General features: G+C 44.2%; 1 protein-coding gene across 1 annotated transcript in view; it reads left to right on the top strand.

Moving 5' to 3' along the window:
• Window positions 1–18,589, top strand: part of CCDC158 (coiled-coil domain containing 158) — a 107,652-nt gene that overhangs the window by 1,507 nt on the left and 87,556 nt on the right. The window contains exons 2-4 of the mRNA XM_045987555.1: window positions 4,016–4,117; window positions 11,330–11,473; window positions 16,987–17,204. Coding sequence (XP_045843511.1) covers window positions 11,404–11,473; window positions 16,987–17,204 — 288 coding nt within the window. The 5' untranslated portion in view covers window positions 4,016–4,117; window positions 11,330–11,403. The remainder of the gene's footprint in view (window positions 1–4,015; window positions 4,118–11,329; window positions 11,474–16,986; window positions 17,205–18,589) is intronic.

Below are 18,589 nucleotides of genomic sequence, written 5' to 3' on the forward strand. Positions count from 1 at the left end.
TCTATATGTTAATTGTTACACATCACATAAAATCAGGCCTGTACTGATGGGTATTTCCAAGCTCTCCAGCTGGGCGGTGACGGGAACAGCAGTGGAGATTAGCAAATATTTTCCTGAGCCCTGTAAATCTCAAGGAAAAGACTCGGAAAAGGAATTTGGTCAGAAGTGAAAATCAATTACGTGCAGAGGAAGGAACTAGTCTAACAATTCAAGCAAGATTTGGACTCTCATTTGTACTCCCGTCATAGCACCGTGTTTACTCTGGTTAAGAGAAAAAAGCTGACTTAAGCTTGGTTCTTAGCTAATACGTTATTGGGTATCCGTCTTACGTATATTAAATTACAGTTGTGGACACCTGCGGATTGAGGTCCAAACCTAGAGAAAGTAGGCGATACAGAAGCGCCTCCATGTGTGGGCTTGTTAAAATCTGGCTGAGAGCACCCTCTAGTCTTCTTGAGATCAACACACTTTGGAGTTCTCGTGGTGTAGCAACCAGCGTTCGGGTTAATTGGCTGACTTCTAGGACCCAGGCCGCTAATAAGCATCCCCACTCTTACTCCACAAACCATAACGACAATGTACATACGATGAGTAGCCAATCTGCTTTCTTTCTGAACTGTTTTTCGGAGATATGATTTTTATGCCATATAGCATTCACTAATTTCAAATATTAAATCCGGTGCTTTTTGGTAAATTTACAGAGTGGTGCGATCACCACAGTTCAGATTTAGGAAACGTCCGTCACTCAAAAAAGATCCTTCATACCCACTCGCGGTCAGTCCCCTTTCCCAAACCCAGCACCGGCCCACTTTGACCACCGGCCCACCCTGGAGTTGGGATCTCGTCCTTCTGCTGGGCTACTCCGGTGGCCTCCCAGCTGGCCTTCACGTCCGCTCGGTGTGTTTGTCACTCGGCTGCTGGAGGAGCACATGCCCAGACCAAAACCCTCCAGTGGCTTCCACTGCAGTTAGGATAAACCCCGGCGACCTTTTCAAGGCACCGTGAGCTCTACGCGCTGCCAACGTCACCAACACCGGCTCAGGGTGACTTAGGAGAGACGCTGACCACAAGCGCTCCTTTGGCCATGATGCACGGTTGGCTGTCCACAAGCAGGCTTCTCGCCCTCCCTCGTCCACACGGCAGCCTCGCTGCTGCCTTCCTGTCAGTCAGCAAACGCTGAGCCGGTTTCATCTCAAGATCTTTGTATGTGGCGTTTCCTCTGAGAAGCTTCCCCAGTCCTCTGTGGGGGTGACTCCTTTCTGACATTCGGCTCAAATGTCACTTCCTCAGAAAGGCCTTCCCCGACCTCCCCTAACGAAAATAGCCTCCCCTCTCTGCATACCATTGCCTGTGGTGGTGTCTTCACTGCGCTGAGGCTCTCTCCAAAATTCTGTATATATTTTTAAAAGATTCATAGGTAGTTTTAATGGTTTTTTTTTTAAGATTTTATTTATTTGACAGACAGCGATTACAAGTAGCCAGAGAGGCAGGCAGAGAGAGAGGAGGAAGCAGGCTCCCTGCTGAGCAGAGAGCCCAATATGGGGCTCGATCCCAGGACCCTGGGACCATGACCTGAGCCGAAGGCAGAAGCTTAACCCACTGAGCCACCCAGGCGCCCCGAAGCTTATTACTTTTGATGTGGGAAGAGTAAGGAGAGCATATCTTCCAAATATAGTCCCCTATAGTAAATGAGTATTTTCAGAGCCATTAGGCAGTTTTCATTCCCTTATTATCGAACACTGATTTTAGCGACTGGATCAATGTACATCACCACCCCCAATATGGTAATGAATCTCTTCTCCCACAACCCTAAAGTCGGAACTGGAAGTTTCCACTAAGAAGGAGAGGACGGGTTAGCAAGAGAGCATACATAAAAGCGGAGTCCCACCAGAGCAGGGGACAGAGCAGGCGGACTCCAGCGAGCCACAGTGTGAGGCAGGGAAGGGCAGCAGATGGAGCGGAGAGGTTGGTTAGGCCAGATCGTAGAGCGCTTTGGCTGTTAGTTTTAGTTCAGACTTCCGTCTTTGGATAAGATACGATAAAAGGGTCCATTTTTCAAGGAAATTCTTAAAGACTGTAAGAAACTGACACTAGAAGGATCCCTTTCAAGTATTCTGTAGTAGGTCTGGCAAGAGCTGATTTGAGGATGAAAGACTACAGGAGTAAATTTAACTAAATTTCATATACGAGCTCTCCTTCCTCGTGACTTAAGGACCGCACTCAAGTCGTCTTTGCTGAGTTCAAGGGTGTTACAGAGACAGACTCAACAGAGCATGGTGACTGAATGCATGTGGGGTTTGCACAGATGAAGAATAAAGATACCGAAATGTCTTAATGTGGGAGGTTGGGTTTATGGTGTCTCTCTCTGACAACACCCTAGAAAGCAGATTTGGCCGGAATATGAAGAGACAGACGTGGGATAAAATGAATTTAAGATGACCGTAAGTATACGTGCAGAGGTGGTAAGGAACAGATGTTCAAGTTCATCGAGAGCCCCAAAATTTGTTTAACAAAGTTGCATGAAACCGCTGGCAGCAGTGGATTGCCCCCATGTGGCTCTGCTGTTGACTAAAATCCCTTGCGAGAAGTCATCGTATCTGCGGTCCTCTACCTGCTGAATGTTCTCCGTAGGAAAGCATAGAGTGTCCAAGTTGGAGAAGATTTTAGTGGTCTTCTAGGCCACACTCAGCCTTTGAGAGGACACCCAGTGGTAGTTGTCAGCCCAGCAAATGCTCACCCCCTCTCAGCTCGAACACCTCCCAGGGATGTTCTCCACATACAGGTTCAAGGTGCTGTGGCTCTTAGAAAGTCCACCTCCTCCCTGCACCGGAACCTACCTCCTTCCGTTCGTTAGTCCTACTTCTGCACAGACGATGTTGTCAAGTATTTTTCCAGCATGGCGACTGCGCACTTAGACTCCGCTGAGTTATGCCAAAGACCTTGGTGGTTTGTCATCTCAGCTCCGCTGCTTAAACTTTATAGACTTGTTTCTGACTGACCAGATAGGAATTCTGCCCAGCAACTTTTCTGACCAAGCCCAAGAGCTGTTGCCTGGTCAAGGCATCTCCGAGCACTGAAAAGCGATCTAAATGTTGAGAAGACATTCAGGTGGTCTATTTAAGTCAGTCCGGACTATACCTAGAAAGTCTGGTCTGGAAAGTTCTGGGCAAGGTGTTTACTAGGTGCATTATCTTGATAATGCCTGTGAAATCTATACCACCAAAATCAGCACTGGACCACTAGGGAGCATATGCTTGCATGTGTTCCATTGTGCAAACATAGCCTGCGTAACTGCCGTAGGTTATCAATTCAAATAGACTTTCATATGCAAGATAAGCTCAAAGGAAAAAGACCTCAAAGGTTTTGGTGGTGGTGGTGGTGGTGGTGGTTGTTTTGTGTGTGTGTTAGGTATTGTCAGGATCTTAGGTGTGAAAATGAACTTGCAAATTGAACTTTAAAAAATAATATGTTTTAGATAATGAAGAATGGTTATATGTTAATACATCGATTTTGAAATATTTTCTTTTGCAGGTGTTAGTATGATAAGTGAAAATAAGAATATCAATATATTAAGGTATCTCTTGTTTTACTTTGAATTGTATTTAATGATTGTGAACATACACAACCGATACATCAATTTATTGTATCTATGCCTATATGTAATTGATGTTAGAGCCGGAAGCCTTGAGCTTGCTGAATGCCTTGGCTGGAATATCTAAGATAATAAAGCTACACGGTTCTCTCTGCGGTTTTCAAACTGTTCAGCAGAGCACCTGCATTCCGTAAAGGTATCGCTGAGGCAGAGAGGAGGGTGTGTAGTTGGGGCTCTGACGATGTAAAGAAAGGCTTCCTCTGCTTAAAAATAGTTTGGAAAACAGCTGCATTCTCATTTAGTAATGGTGGAAACTGAGGCTTAGAGATAAGAGATGTGCCCCTGCTCTCATAGGTAACCAGTGACAGAATTAAGTTTCCCGATTTTTAATCCTGTCCTCCTTTCATTCTGCCTCTTTACAAGACGGTGTTGTGTCCTGGTGGAATTTGTCTTCAACAGCTTCCTTCTGCATTAGATGGTCGTATACCCGTGTTTACTCAGAGCTGCCTAACCACTCTTTTTGAGGTTAGTGGACCCATCTGAAACTTAATCGCTTCTCTGCCTAGATCATAAAGACAGGATTGCTCATGCTTCACTCTCCTGCTGTGGGACAGCAGGTGTGTACGGATGAGGCACGCGCTGTGTAGTGAGGCTGCACGCGAGGTACCTTTTCCTGACTTTGGAGGTGCACGTGCTCTCTCTCCATCCTGAAGAGCTTAAATACTGTCCTCACAGTCACAAAGCCAGTAGATCACAGAGCTAGGATTTGAGCCCTGATAGTCAAGGAACCACCTCTAGAGACAAAGCATGCGATGGACAGAGCAGACATCGAGGCTCCGTGAAGTTAACGCTTAACGGTGACTCGGGCAGTGAAGGCGGCATTGACTGTCCTCACTGCGTTTCTGAGATGGCATCAGCCTTCGTACGTTGTAGTCCGGGGCTGCCTTAGAAATTCTATGGAAAACGTAGAATTCACACTCATTCTTTGAGAGTATGGACCCGTTTTATAAAATCCCCAGCCCTGGGCCTTTGTGGAAAGTGGGGTGGCTCAGCAGCCTAAGGGCTTGAGTCATTAGTTGAGACAGAAAGTCTCAATTGAGATAAAAAGGCTTTTGGGGGGTCTGTAGTTTCTAAGGCTTTTTCTGCAACACTGCGATCACATAACCAGAGTAGAATCTTTACCTCGCCATTAACTTGTCAGAAATATAAGGCTCTTTTCAACGTGAGCCTGTTCATAATTTTAAATCCAGCGGAATTGTTCACAGTCAGTGTTGGGCATACCTGAGGAGGCCAAGATCTCAGCTTTGAACTTTGCTCAGAGATTTGATCATACACATGTAAGTCCTGTGTGATGATCCCCAAATCGACAAAATGCAGCATTTTAGCAATTTTATCTTATTGTGGCCAAAATAACCCTTTCTTTTGCCAGAAATCCTTAATAATTTAATAAGCTTTCTACCTGAAAATAGGAATAATGTTTCAACTCTGGCTGTCATGAAAGTAGAGAAACCCTGAGTGATTTGACCAAATTGAGGATACATCAGTCTCAATTTGTAAAAATGTGAATTACAAATACTTTTTTAAAAACCGATTTCATTAACCAGTAGCATTGGCAAATAGAAGTACTAAACATCTTTAAAAATCAATGTTTATATGTAAAAATTCTTGTTTAAGTAAATAAACCTACGCTGTCTTCTTTACTATTATTTTTCTTTTCTTTTCTTTTTTTTTTAAAGATTTTATTTATTTATTTGACACAGAGAAAGAGATCACAAGTAGGCAGAGAGGCAGGCAGAGGGAGAGGAGGAAGCAGGCTCCCCGCTGAGCAGAGAGCCCGATGCGGGGCTCGATCCCAGGACCCTGAGACCATGACCTGAGCCAAAGGCAGAGGCTTAACCCCCTGAGCCACCCAGGCGCCCCATATTTTTCTTTTCTTTTTTTAAACTGTTAATTTTCTAAGGAAACAATTTCCCTGTGAAGGTGTGCCACTCTTCAATGGCCTATTACCTATCGGGGGATACTGAATTAATGAGTTTATTGCATTCACCATCTTATCCAAAATACACACTTTTTTAAAGATTTATGTTTTAATTTGAGAGAGAGAGAGTGCACAAGCGCAGGAAGGGCAAAGGAAGAGAATCTTCAAGCAGCCCCCACTGAGCGCAGAGCCCACACAGAGCTGGTCCCAGGACGCATGAGATCACTGACCCGAACCAAAACCAAGAGTCAGATGCTTAACTGGCTGAGCCACCCAAGTGCCCCCCAAACTTGGTTTTTCGCATCAGATTATTCTAAAGTCGAACCTCCTCCTTTTTTCCCTTATCTCTTCTTCACCTTTCAGTTTCAGTTCTGCTCACCTTACTCGTAGGTTCTGTTTCCTGCTTCATACCAGGAACTTCGGTCTCTAGCACAGTGCATCATGTGTGCGTGACTTCCCGACCCTGGGCTGTGAGTCTCCCTGTCCTGCTCACCCCTCCATGCTTTCAGTCTGTCTGTATTTTATAATAGTAACATTCTCAGTAATTTGAATTTTCTGTCTTTCATCATCCTGAAGAATCCCCAAATGCAACATTTTAGTGTGTAAGTTATATTATACAGCAAATTCATGATAAAACTTGTTTAAATGAGAGCTACCCCCTACACACACCATAGCAATCTCTTCTATTTAGAACATTTGAATTGCCTAGCAATCTTGACTAACATTCCATTTGTTCTAGTTCTTCATGGAATGTCTTCCTGGCTGCTACTACTTTCCTAAAAATGATAGTACAAAACACATCAAAGTAGAATTTATCTAGCTGTGGTTTTGACAGATGGCACTCCAGTAATCAAAAAGGAGAAACCGTGAGTGAAATAAAATAGAGTTTGGTTCAATGAAAATTCTCTTTAGCCCACAGGGTTTAAAAAAATGTTTATCACTATGCTTACAGTCATAAATTACTGTATAAGTAATAAACAGTATGGCATGTATGATCTTCCTCTTTCCATCACTTTGATGGTCTTTGCCTGCATCTCTTTATTTTTTTCAAGAGAATCAGGATTCTGATTCATTGCTTTATTTTCTGTTTTCTACCTCAGTAATTTCTGTTTGTATTTTTATTATTTCCTATCATGTATTTCTTTTGTTTTGCTTTTTTTCTTTTTATGTTAGAAATTAGTTCACTTTTTGTCATTCTCTCATTTTTATTGAAACAGGTGTGTGAGGCCAGGAATTTTCCTTTTTTCACTGCTTTACGGTCTCTCAGATGCTCATGGAGTGTGCTCATTGTCATTATTGTTTGGAAATTCTTTAATTTCCCTTTATATTCTCTTTAGCACACAACAGTAATTTAATAGGAGGTCTTTGAATTTCTAAGGAGAAAGGTCTTTTTGCTTTGGGGTCTCATTTTTCATTTCTAGTTTTATGACCTTATGACCAGAAAATGTTTGTAACATTTTTACTTTATGAACCTGTTAATTTTTTTTTTTTAAGATTTGTGTATTTGAGAGAGAGAGAGAGAGAGAGAATGCATGTGCCAGGGATGTGGGGGCAGAATCAGAGGGAGAAGGAAAGTGAGAATCCCAAGCAGACTCCGCACAGAGCGTGGAGCCTGACGCGGAGCTCAGTCGCAGGACCCGGAGATCGTGACCTGAGCGGAAACCAAGAGTCCCTTGCTCAACCAGCTGAGCTACCAGGTGCCTGTGGAGCCTGCTGATCTTTTATTTGTGCCCTAGAATGTTACTGGTCTTTGTCAGTTTCCTTCCATGTGTGCTTGAGCGGAAGGTATCTTCTCTGTTATCGGCTGGCATGTTTGATCTTACTGAAGTCTACCTTGGTGATGATTTCTTCTAAATCTTTTATATCCTTACTTACTTTTCGTCAGTGTGACCTATCTCATACCGAGCAGCCGTAAAGTCTCGTTATCACTGCTTCCAGTCGTTATTGCATCTTCTGTAATGGATGTTTTGTCTACGGGGGTGCTGGGTTAAACGGCACATAAAGTCAGTAGTACCTTTATTGTGGGTTGTGGCTTCTCACATTGTCTTATGTGATGCTCTGCCTTGAGGGCTACCTGGTCTGGTATCAGGATTTTAACTGGTGCTTTCTTACTGTTTTCATTCTCTTGGCAAATCTTTGTCCATCACTTTATTTGCAGTCTTTTTGAATCAGTGCCTTTAAGTGCCTTTTTGTATAGAGAAAGCATTGAATTTTTTTTTTAAAGATTTTATTTATTTATTTGACAGAGAGAGATCACAAGTAGACAGAGAGGCAGGCAGAGAGAGAGAGAGGGAAGCAGGCTCGCTGCTGAGCAGAGAGCCCGACGCGGGACTCGATCCCAGGACCCTGAGATCATGACCTGAGCCGAAGGCAGCGGCTTAACCCACTGAGCCACCCAGGCGCCCAAGCATTGAAATTTTTAAGAGCTGATTTGAAAATTCTTTTCTTTGAACAGGCAAGTTAAGTCCCATCTTGTTTAGTGATAGGACTTTTAAGTTTGGTCTATATTCTGTCACATTGTTCTTACATTATCTTCTAGGGATAAAATTACTATGTATTTTATTTACTGTGTTTTTTTGATGTTTCTCCTTTTTCTTTAAAAACATTTTTTTGTTGGGGCACCTTAGAGGCTGTGAGATCCAAGCTCCCAGTTGGGTTCCAAAGGGAACCTGCTTAAGATTCTCCCCCCACCCCCCCGTCCCTCTGCCCTCCTCTCTGGTCTTTCTCTATTAAAAAAACATTTTTGTCACTTAAGAAGATTTGTATTTTTATTTTAGTGGTTACCTTCACATTAATACTTATTGTAATACACCTATAAACAGACCCTTTTTCCTCTTACTTAACTCTTTGCTTTCTGTCATTTTAAATGGTATTTTTTGACAACCAGTGGTCTTCTACTTTCCCCTTTTTTAGTGCTTATCTTCCCATTTCAAATTACATTTGTTCTCCTTTTTCACACATGTAATATTTGCATGTTATTCTTCAACGCCATCGCTCTACCCATGTTTTAGTCTCAACTTTACGACTGAGTAGGTAACGTTCACCATCAGACCTTCTGCACACCTTCCCCAGTCATGTTTGGTTCTTTTTTTTTTTTCTTAGATTTTATTTATGTATTTGTCAGAGAGAGAGAGAGAACGCACAAGCAGGGGGAGTGGCAGGCAGAGGGAGAAGGGGCTCCCCGCTGAGCAAGGAGCCGATGCGGGACTCGATCCGAGGACCCTGGAATTATGACCTGAACCGAAGGCAGCAGCTTAATTTACTGAGCCACCCAGGCATCCCATGTGGGTTTTTGTCTTTTGTTTTTATGTTTATGTTCATCTTTTTTCCAAAGTTCATTGTGGAAAATGTAAAGCCTACTAGAAAACAAAAGATTTTCACCAGTTGTTCATGCTTTGCCATATTCAGCTGTCATCTTCTGGTCCAACGAAGCCCACCTCCTCTTGCAGATTCTCAGAAGGGGCGCATGCATACAGTGTCTGGCACATTCAGAACTGTTCTTCTGTGGCTTTGACTCTCTCGAAACCTTGGCTGGATATAGTGTCCTTGGTTTCTGCTTCCTTGTGTTTCTTTAAAATACTGCTCTGCTTTGCCCTGCTTTGTATGTTATTTTTGCATAACACGATGCCATCCTGATCCTCTTGCCTTTGTAAATTATTTCGTATTTTTTTGCCTGAAGTCCCTAAGGATTTTTTCATCTTTAAATTCTTAATATAGTTTTATTAGGGTATGTCTCAGAGTTGATCATTCTCGGTCACTGTTCCCTAGTGTGAAAAAGGTACAGTAGATTCAGGCCTTCCTTTACTTCTAGGAAACTTTCTTTGGTCATAGTTCTAAATAATAGTTCCATTTCACTGTTCTGACTTTCTTCCTCAGGGAGACCAGTGATGTCCGGTCTCCTTTGCCTGCCTCCCATCTCAGTCACTTCCTCTCCGCCTTTTCCCTTGTTTTCCTCAGTTTTCATCTCCTGTTCTCCCGATTTTCTTCAGAGCCTTTATTAAGTTTTCATTCCAGTCTGCTCTCCCTTGCTGTCCCCTGTAATCTGGGCTTCTTTTCTGATACAATATTGTCTTTTTCTTCTCTTTCTTTCCCGACCTCAGCCAACTCTCATTTCCTTCCTTCCTGTTTGTTTGTTTGATGTGTTTCTTGGTGTGACATTTCTGATTCAAGGCTGATTTTTCGTATGCCCACATGCTGGCTTGAGAATATCTAGTTGGGTTTGCAGTGTTGTGTTACAGTTTTCTTTAACTTCATGTTTGTCAGTGTGGTGTGAGGGGATACTCTTTTATCACAGAAAAGATTTTATTCATATTTTCTGATATTTTGGTAGTAGTTTTGTGGGCGTGGCCTGCTTTTATCTAGTCCTTTCGTTTTGTGGACAGGCTTGAGTCTGAGAGTGCCCTCCCTCTTCCGGGCACTTTCTGGAACGTGTGGTGGTGGACGAGTGGGAGGGGTAGGAAGAGGTTTGGCGCATCTTGCTTCTTTTTGTTTCTGTTGCTGCCCGAACTGTCCCTGTTCCCTCCTTTGTGGCCATGTCTGCTGGGGAGATCACCTCTTCTTCTCCAGAAACAGTGCTCCTCTGCGGTGCTACGTCTGGGTCCCCTCGCTTGCGAGCCATCACCCGGCAGCCAGGGCTGTGGACTACCGAGTCGCAACCTGAGCCTAACGTCTTGGCTTTTCCTGCTCACTTTCTGGGGTGCATAAGTCTGTGTTTCTTTCAGCCCTCTGTTCTCCTCTGCTCCTTTTCCGTTTTCCAGACTCGCCTCTCCCGTTCTCCACAGCTCCATGCCCACGGGACTGGCGGGTGGACAGTAGGAGCAATCTGGGAACACATTTTGCCTCTGCTAACAGAGAATCTGACGGTTGTAGTATCCTCTGTCGTCGGGGGTTGCTGAAGGCATAGAGCCCATGTGCTTTTATTCGTTTGTTCTCCTTATTGATTTTATAGGGGTTTTTTGGGGAAGATTTTATTTATTTATTTGTTTGTTCTCCTTATTGATTTTATAGGGGGTTTTTAAAAGATTTTATTTATTGATTTTTGCCAGAGAAAGAAAGAGAGCAATCACGACCAGGGGCGGGACGGGCAGAGGGAGAAGCAGACTCCCCACTGAGCAGGGAGCCTGAAGCAGGACTTGATCCCAGGACCCTGGGATCGCAACCTGAGCCGAAGGCAGACACCCGATAACTGAGCCACCCAGGCTTTGTAGTTTTTCAGGTTTTTCAGGTTTTGTAGTTGTTTTCAGAGAATGAGGGGTGAGATTTAGAATCAGGCCACCACCATCGTTCTCTAAACCCAGGAGTCCTCTTGGCCTAATCTAAAATTATGAGCACTGTTTGATATTAAAGAAATTTTTCAGCTTTTAGTAATGATTTCCAATTTGCTGATTTGTGATTTATTTTTATTATTATTTTTTATTTTTATTTATTTATTTTTTTTTACTGATTGTGACTTTTCACTAAGGAGATATTTTCTACCATTATTTGACAATGTAACCAGAGTGCTAGTCACCGTTGTAATTAAAGAATTAGTTTCTGATATTCAGGTTGTCTTCAGTAAGCTACTGAGATATTAAAAGCAACAGTTTCCAAAATAAGATTCTATTCACTCATTTTATGTAGTGATAAAATATTTCTGTATAAATATTTTTCTGACGAAGAGTTATTGCTAAATTTGAAATATGAACGAAGTCAGTCCCTCTTCTATGAATTTTGTTCTCATAATACCTTATGAATAAGGAGCGAATCCCTGTCTTTTATAGATAAGAAACAGAAGAACCGAACAGGGAAGCACTCCTATTTCAGGATCCTCTCAGAAGAGGCGGCGGTATTTAACATGGAACCAAAAGCCGGTGAATCAAATAATGAAGATCTTTTATCGAGCGGTGGTGTGACGCCCAATGGAGGTGCGTGTCTTTATCAGACAGAATGGGAACACTGGAATTGAACAGCCTGCATAATATTTTTTCAGGCTGCTGTTTTTTAGTATATTTTGGTTTTAACTGCAGGGCACAGACGGTGGTCATGAATGTTTATTGTTGAAAATTCTACTTTTGGAGGAAGAAACTGTTTCGTCTTTTAAAAATAGCGTATCTGTTTTGTAGCAAATGTTTACATTACTTTTTTGGCCTAAAAATTGTTTCCACGTTGAGGGAATACGACGTGTTCCATGTCTCCCTAACGCCTTCTCTTCCCCGGTCCACTCGAAGCCAGATTCCTGCGTCAATCTGACCCGTTTTCCGCTCCCCACCCCATCTCGTGGGGCGTGCTCCTTCTGGTGGAGGCGGGGGCTCTCGAGGCCACTCTTCCCTCTCATCTCTACTGACCTGGTTCCGGCCCCTTCCCCTCTGCCTGAACCCATCTCAGTCCAAGGCCAGGGGTAGCGGGCAGGAAAATGGTAACAGGTGCGATAAATAGGCAGAAGGATGCAGGGAACTGGGAAGGAGTTGGTGTTGACCTTGCTGAGAAGCGTCATAGGGGAAGCCAGGTAGGCACAGCGGCAGGAGGCTGCTCCAGCCTTGGGCTAGAAGGACAACGAGAAGAGGAAGTGTCAGGAAGGCAAGAGCTCACACCTGTAGCAGGGCTGCGGGGAGGGGGGGTTGGGGGGAGGGGAGGGAGGGAGCAGAAGCCCACTCAGGCCAGAAGCCCAGCTGAGGCTGTGAGAGGGACCGGTGGCAGTTTCCCTGTCCTGCAGCCTCTGCATCTTTCCAGCACCGCTCGGTGACGTCCCAGGAGAGGGGGTGGGAAGGGAGCCTGGGAGAAGTAGCTCTGCACAGCTCCCGGCAGGATGGGGGAGAGCTAGAGGATGGACCTTCTGGCAGTCAGGCAAGCAGCCTGCACACTCCGATCGCTTTCCCTGCCTGTGTCTCTCGTCAAAGGGAATGCACCCACGGTGTCTCCTCAGTTGCAGATCTGCTGTCTCACTGGTCTGCTTAAACACTTTCATTTCAGCACTTATTTTGAGAAGACTTCGCTTCTTAGGATGCTTGTACTGTCCTGAGATGCCTCTGTCCCCTCCGCGCTGTTGTGCCCGTCTTCCCCGCCCGGTTCCACTCACCCTCGTCCCCACACACTCTGTATCATCGGGGCCGCAGCACTTAGCTCCTGGGTTTCTCTCCCTCCTCAGGCTCCTCATCATTCCAGGATATCACCGTCCCCATTAACGACCCATCTTAGAGTTTCTTGACCTTTTTCGTTCTTCTCACCTTGACATTGACTCTAGCCACACCCACTTCTCTCACTCGGGTCTTATTACCAAGAACGGTGAGACTTCTGAAATCCACCCTCCCGTCCTCTGGCCCGTCCCTCCCTTCCTCTTGGACCACCTGCTCTTCTGCGTCATGGAAGGAGTGGTGCTCAACCGTGGCTCCGTGTCAGAATCACTGTTCGAGGTTTTAAACATTTATATGGCTTAGAGCCACACCTAGAGATTCTGATTCAGTAAGTCTGGAATGGGGCTTAGGTACCACTGGATTATTTTTTGTTTTTAAGGCTCCCCAGTTGACACTGATTTCCAAAGAGGGTTGAGAACAACTGCTCTAGATTCTGCCATTTTCTCCCAAATTAAAACCTCTTCTTATCCTCACTTCCTTTTTTGTATCATTCATTTCAGCCAGCCACTTGCCAGTCTCTTCAATTTCCTCTTTCTCTTATTCCCCATTTTCCTACTGGGTTTCTGGAAGATTCTGCTAGAGAAAATATACAAATTATGGATTTTCCATCAGTTTGCCACTTCACAGAGTCTCCCATCTCATCTCTATCCTTGATGCTGCTAGAGGAGACTCACGATCTTAGGCAGTTCCCTCTCCAGTTTCCCACAATACTTATTTCAAAATGATGCCATTCTTAGGTCCCATACCCTATACTTTCTCACTCTCAGATAACGTTATTTCCTAATTTCCTAAGGGCATCTAATGTTCATCCATCCATTCTGCAAACTACTGCCTTCTGGCTTTTGAATCCAGTCCTCCAATAAAAGCACTCTGGCCAATGTGACTAAATTTTCCCTTTTTCACCAAGTTCAGTGGCCTCTTATCCCCCCAACATTTTGTTTTGAATTTTATTAAGCTATTAAAAAATAGTACATTGAATACCTTAGACTTGGTGTAGCAATTGTCAACATTTTTATATTTGCTTTATCTCTGTACATATGATTCATGTTTTACTTACCTGAAATTGAAGGCATCATGATTCTTGCCTCAAAATCTGAACATGCATCTCCTTAGATAAAGATGATTTCCTACATCACCACAGTATCATATCTCAGAAAATCACTATCAGGGCGATGTCTTCTGATTTGCAATCATATTAAAATTTACGCAGTTGACCTCATAAAAAGTCTTCCTTCGTTGTGTGTGTGTGTGTATGTGTGTGTGTGTTTAACAATACCAGAGTTCATGAATTGTATTTAGTGGTTGTTCTCTGCGTCCTTGCTCTTTGTTGTTTCTCAGAGCATAGGCTTTACGAGTCCGGACTAGCTGTGTTACAGAGTATCCGACATTTTAGATTTCTCTGATTGTTTCTCATGTTTAGACTCAGGCTAAACTCATTTGGCAAGAGTTTGTGAATACCTAGTACTAAATAGCTTTTCATCCAGTGGTCTTGGTATCAGTTAAAGATTCTTGCCCGAAGCAAGGATTACATTGTGGATTTTCTAATTTTACCGTAGTCATGAGCTGACATTCTTCAGGAGAGAAGAGCTGTCCTTTCATCATTATTGCCATCCAGCCGCACACAGACCGTCCATAGTTCAAACTGCCATGATGCGTTGCTGCCGCTCTTGTTTTTGATTCTCAGTTGTATCGTGTTTGGCCAATCCTTGTCAGCTGGTTCCTGTCGCTTTAGAACGTGACCCACTTCCTTGCTTTCTGGCACATCAAAACGGCTCACACTCTGTTTGGCTTCTTCCCCCAGGCCTGGAATGAGCCATTTCTCTAAGGAGCCCTGGTTCCCTTCAGTAGGGAGTAATAATATAGAATCCAGAATCTCATGTGTCTATGGCTATTGGAGTATCATTTTTGTCTGGAACATTCAGTGCATAAAGCTTCAAAATAGATTTTTTTTTTAAATCTTAAATTCACATGGATAAGTCACATTCAAATCCAGTACCACGGAGTTCTTCCTCATCTTCCCTCATTCCATGTCTGCATCTCCCCTACCGTGATTCTAGTTTGCAAACGCCCAGCACATTTGTTCATTTTCTCTCTTGCACGGTCCCTACCACAGAGTTTCAGAATTACAGCTGTGCCCCCACCGTGAACAAGCCGGCGGCTGAGAGAGGCGCACTAAGCCCACACAGAGTACTATGCTCTAACGTTATCTGAAGGAACCGTCTTTCTCTGTGGCGTGTTACAAACTTACTATACGGTTTCTTTCTGTTAGTGTTCAACTTCATTTTATTTTTTGAGTGTGTATAACACGTACCTGGCTCAAAAGTAAAAACTTAGCGAAAAGGCACATTCATTAGTTTCGCTGCCATCCCTCGCCCTTCCACTCTGTTTCTGCCCCTCCCTGTCCTCCCGGAGTAACCATTTTCTGTGTCTTATTGTTTTATTTCTATTTCTGTATCTCCTGTTTCTCTGTGTCTGTTCTGTTTTAATCTTCCAGTGTTTCTTTCTGCAAAAGTAAGCGACGGCTGCCCCTCCCCGGCATAAGTGTGCGCGTGCTTGACGCGTTCACTCCCATTTCTCCTTTCCTACACAGAGGAGGGACGTTGACCTCTACCTATTCAAGGGACAACTATCAAAGAATTTCTGGATGTATTTTCAAAGCACCACAAATTATTGACTTTTCTCTCACATGCAAAGTGCATTCTCTCTCGCCCCACAAGGCCCCTAACAGTCTCATCCTGTTACAGCTTCTCAGTTGTACAGCTCCCTGAGTCGAGTCCTCTTCATCTGAGACCTGTGACAGCCGACGTCCAGGGGCAGACCCGCATCTGTCAGAACTACTGCTCCACACGGGGACGACAGGAGGCACACGGTCCGTCCCAGTTCTGAAATCCAGCTGAGCACAGGCTAACCATTCCCAGCTTAGCGCTCAGGCCTGGGAGTAGCTCCCCATGGTTCTTGGTGCCATTTTCTGGACTCCTGGGTCAACTTGGAGACCTCCTTTCTTTCTTTCTTTCTTTCTTTTTTTTAAGATTTTATTTATGTAATTGAAAGAGAGAGCACCTAAGCATGAGCAGGGGGAGGAGGGGGGCAAACGGAGAAGGGGAGGGAGAAGCAGGCCCCGCGTCGAGCCAGGAGCCAGATGTGGGACTTGATCCCGATCCCAGGACTCTGGGATCTTGACCTGAGCCGGAGGCAGATGCTTGACTTACTGAGCCTGCCCAGTGCCCCCTGAGACCTCCTTCCTTTACATGAAAGGCAGCTTGTGTGTTCAGCCGGGGCGGTTTCGCAGCCGGCGTATGGGAAGGCCTCTTTTCGTCCCACACTATCTCAGTCACTCGGTCCAAACCAGTGGTGCTCCTTGAACATAATTCTCTCATATCTTTGTGGTTCTTCTGCGACTCTTCCTGGGGTTTGCTTCCTTGTCTTCCCTTTAAATACTGGTGTTTCCTTGGAGCACACTTCTTGATGCTCTGTTTTCACTTTATGCACTGCCTTGGGTGATCCCGTTGACTTCAGGGATTCACTGGAATTCAGACGCTGATGGTTCCTAAATTCCTACTCTGAAGCAGGCAGACTCCTCAACTCACGAAAGAAGCAGCATCATTGGGGGGTTGAAGCTCGAAACCCCGGAGAGCTCTTTGACACCCCCAGTCTCCGACTTCGCACATGCATTTCTCAAGTCCATGCCCTGTGTCTGCCACCACTGTCTCTGCTCTAGGGTAGTTGCTTGCCGTGTCTTGCCTGCGTCGTGAAAGCCTTCTCCGACTTGATCCTCTCCCTCAGTTTTCTCCCCCTCCAGAGCATTCTCCACACTGAAGCCGGACAGCGTTTTTCAGACCACAAACCTAGTGAGCTGCTCTCTTACTCTGAAATCCGTTAAAGACTCCCCGAAGTTTCAAGATGCAAGTCAAGCTCCTCGGCATGGCCACGAGGTCCTTCGTGCTCTGGCCTGTATCTTCATTCCCACATCATGTGGCTGCTTCTTTCCTGTCAGGAATGTCTGGGCATCACAAGCCTCCTCACCAGTAACTATAGTGCTCCCGCGGCCTACAATGCCCTTCCTCTTCTCCTTAATATACTTCAGGGCTCATTCAACTCGGGTATCGCTTGATGGCTCTCAAGTAAATCTCCCTCCTCCTCCCAGATCTCCTTGTTACCTAGTGCTTGTCTCTCTCAGAGCTCTTCCCAATCCTTTACTTGTCTGTTTGCCCCGGAGACCTGGAGCATCTTCAGGAAATCACCTGGGAAAATGTTTACCACAGAACCATTTTATTAGTAAGTTGATTGATTCATTCTTTAATATTTAGGTTCTTCAAGTCCATTTTTTATGTCATCTGTTCGTGGCACAATCATTGAAAACACGTCTTCAGCTGGGACATTGACACAAATTCCTTTTTTCCCCAAATATGAAGTGGAACTTGATTCTCCTAGAAAAGTCATCCCGTACCCTGGAAAGGAACACATCGAACGTGTTTTGGAAGAATATTCACATCAAGTCAAAGATCTGCAGAGAAGACTGAATGAAGTGAGTTGCGTTCTTTCTTTTCTTCTAGTACTTTATGCCATTTGGGGATGACAGTGAGGCACATTGCCTAGGAACAGAACCTAAACCTACTAAAAGGGGGCGCCTGGGTGGCTCAGTGGATTAAGCCGCTGCCTTCGGCTCAGGTCATGATCTCAGGGTCCTGGGATCGAGCCCCGCATCGGGCTCTCTGCTCTGCAGGGAGACTGCTTCCTCCTCTCTCTCTGCCTGCCTCTCTGCCTATTTGTGATCTCTCTCTGTCAAATAAATAAATAAAATCTTTAAAAAAAAAAAACCTACTAAAAGAACCACTTAATGATGGATTTATTGGTTAAACTTATTAATTTGGCTTATGCCTTCTATTTCAGTATTAAGAATTGGTCACATGAAGTTTATGTGTTTATTTTTCTTTTGTTAATAGAATGCCTTGGTTTCATGGCTAATTTTAATTAAACTTGAATAGTTCAAAATATTATAATTAATGATGTTTATCTGTAATTATAATAATTGGCTCAGCCTGCTGTCCTGCTATCACATTACCTTGTTCTCCTTTTTAAAAAATTTTTAAGATTATTTCTTTATTTGAGAGAGAGTGCACAAGCATGGGGTGGGGGGCAGAGGAAGAGGCAGACTCCTTGTCCAGCAGGGAGCCTGACACAGAATCCGATCCCAGGACCCCCAGATCGTGACCTGAGCTGAAGATAGATGCTTAACTGAGCCACCCAGACACCCCGATACCTTGTTTTTCTTTACAAAGCTGTTGTGGGGATAGGTTTTTAGATATGTGTGTATACATAATAGCTAAATAATATATAGAAGTTATTTGCTAAATTTTTTTTATATTTGCTAAAAATTTTTATAAACATAAAATGTATTATTAGCCCCAGGGGTACAGGTCTGTGAATCGCCAGGTTTACACATTTCACAGCACTCAACATAGCCCGTACCCTCCCCAATGTCCATAATTCCACCACCCTCTCCCTACCCCCTTCCCCCCAGCAACCCTCAGTTTGTTTTGTGAGATTAAGCGTCTCTTATGGTTTGTCTGTCTCCCTTCCTACCCTCAAAACCCCCCACGTTGCATCTCCACTTTCTCATATCAGGGCGATCATATGATAGTTGTCTTTTTCCGACTGACTTATTTCGCTCAGCATGATACCCTCTAGTTCCATCCACGTCATCGCAAATGGCAAGATTTCATTTCTTTCGATGGCTACATAGTATTCCATTGTGTATATATACCACATCTTCTTTATCCATTCATCTGTTGATGGACATCTAGGTTCTTTCCATAGTTTGGCTATTGTAGATGTTGCCGCTATAAACATTCGGGTGCACGTGTCTCTTCGGATCACTACGTTTATATCTTTAGGGTAAATACCCAGTAG

The sequence above is a fragment of the Meles meles genome, chromosome 2, assembly GCF_922984935.1.
Source record: "Meles meles chromosome 2, mMelMel3.1 paternal haplotype, whole genome shotgun sequence".
NCBI classification, from domain to species: domain Eukaryota; kingdom Metazoa; phylum Chordata; class Mammalia; order Carnivora; family Mustelidae; genus Meles; species Meles meles.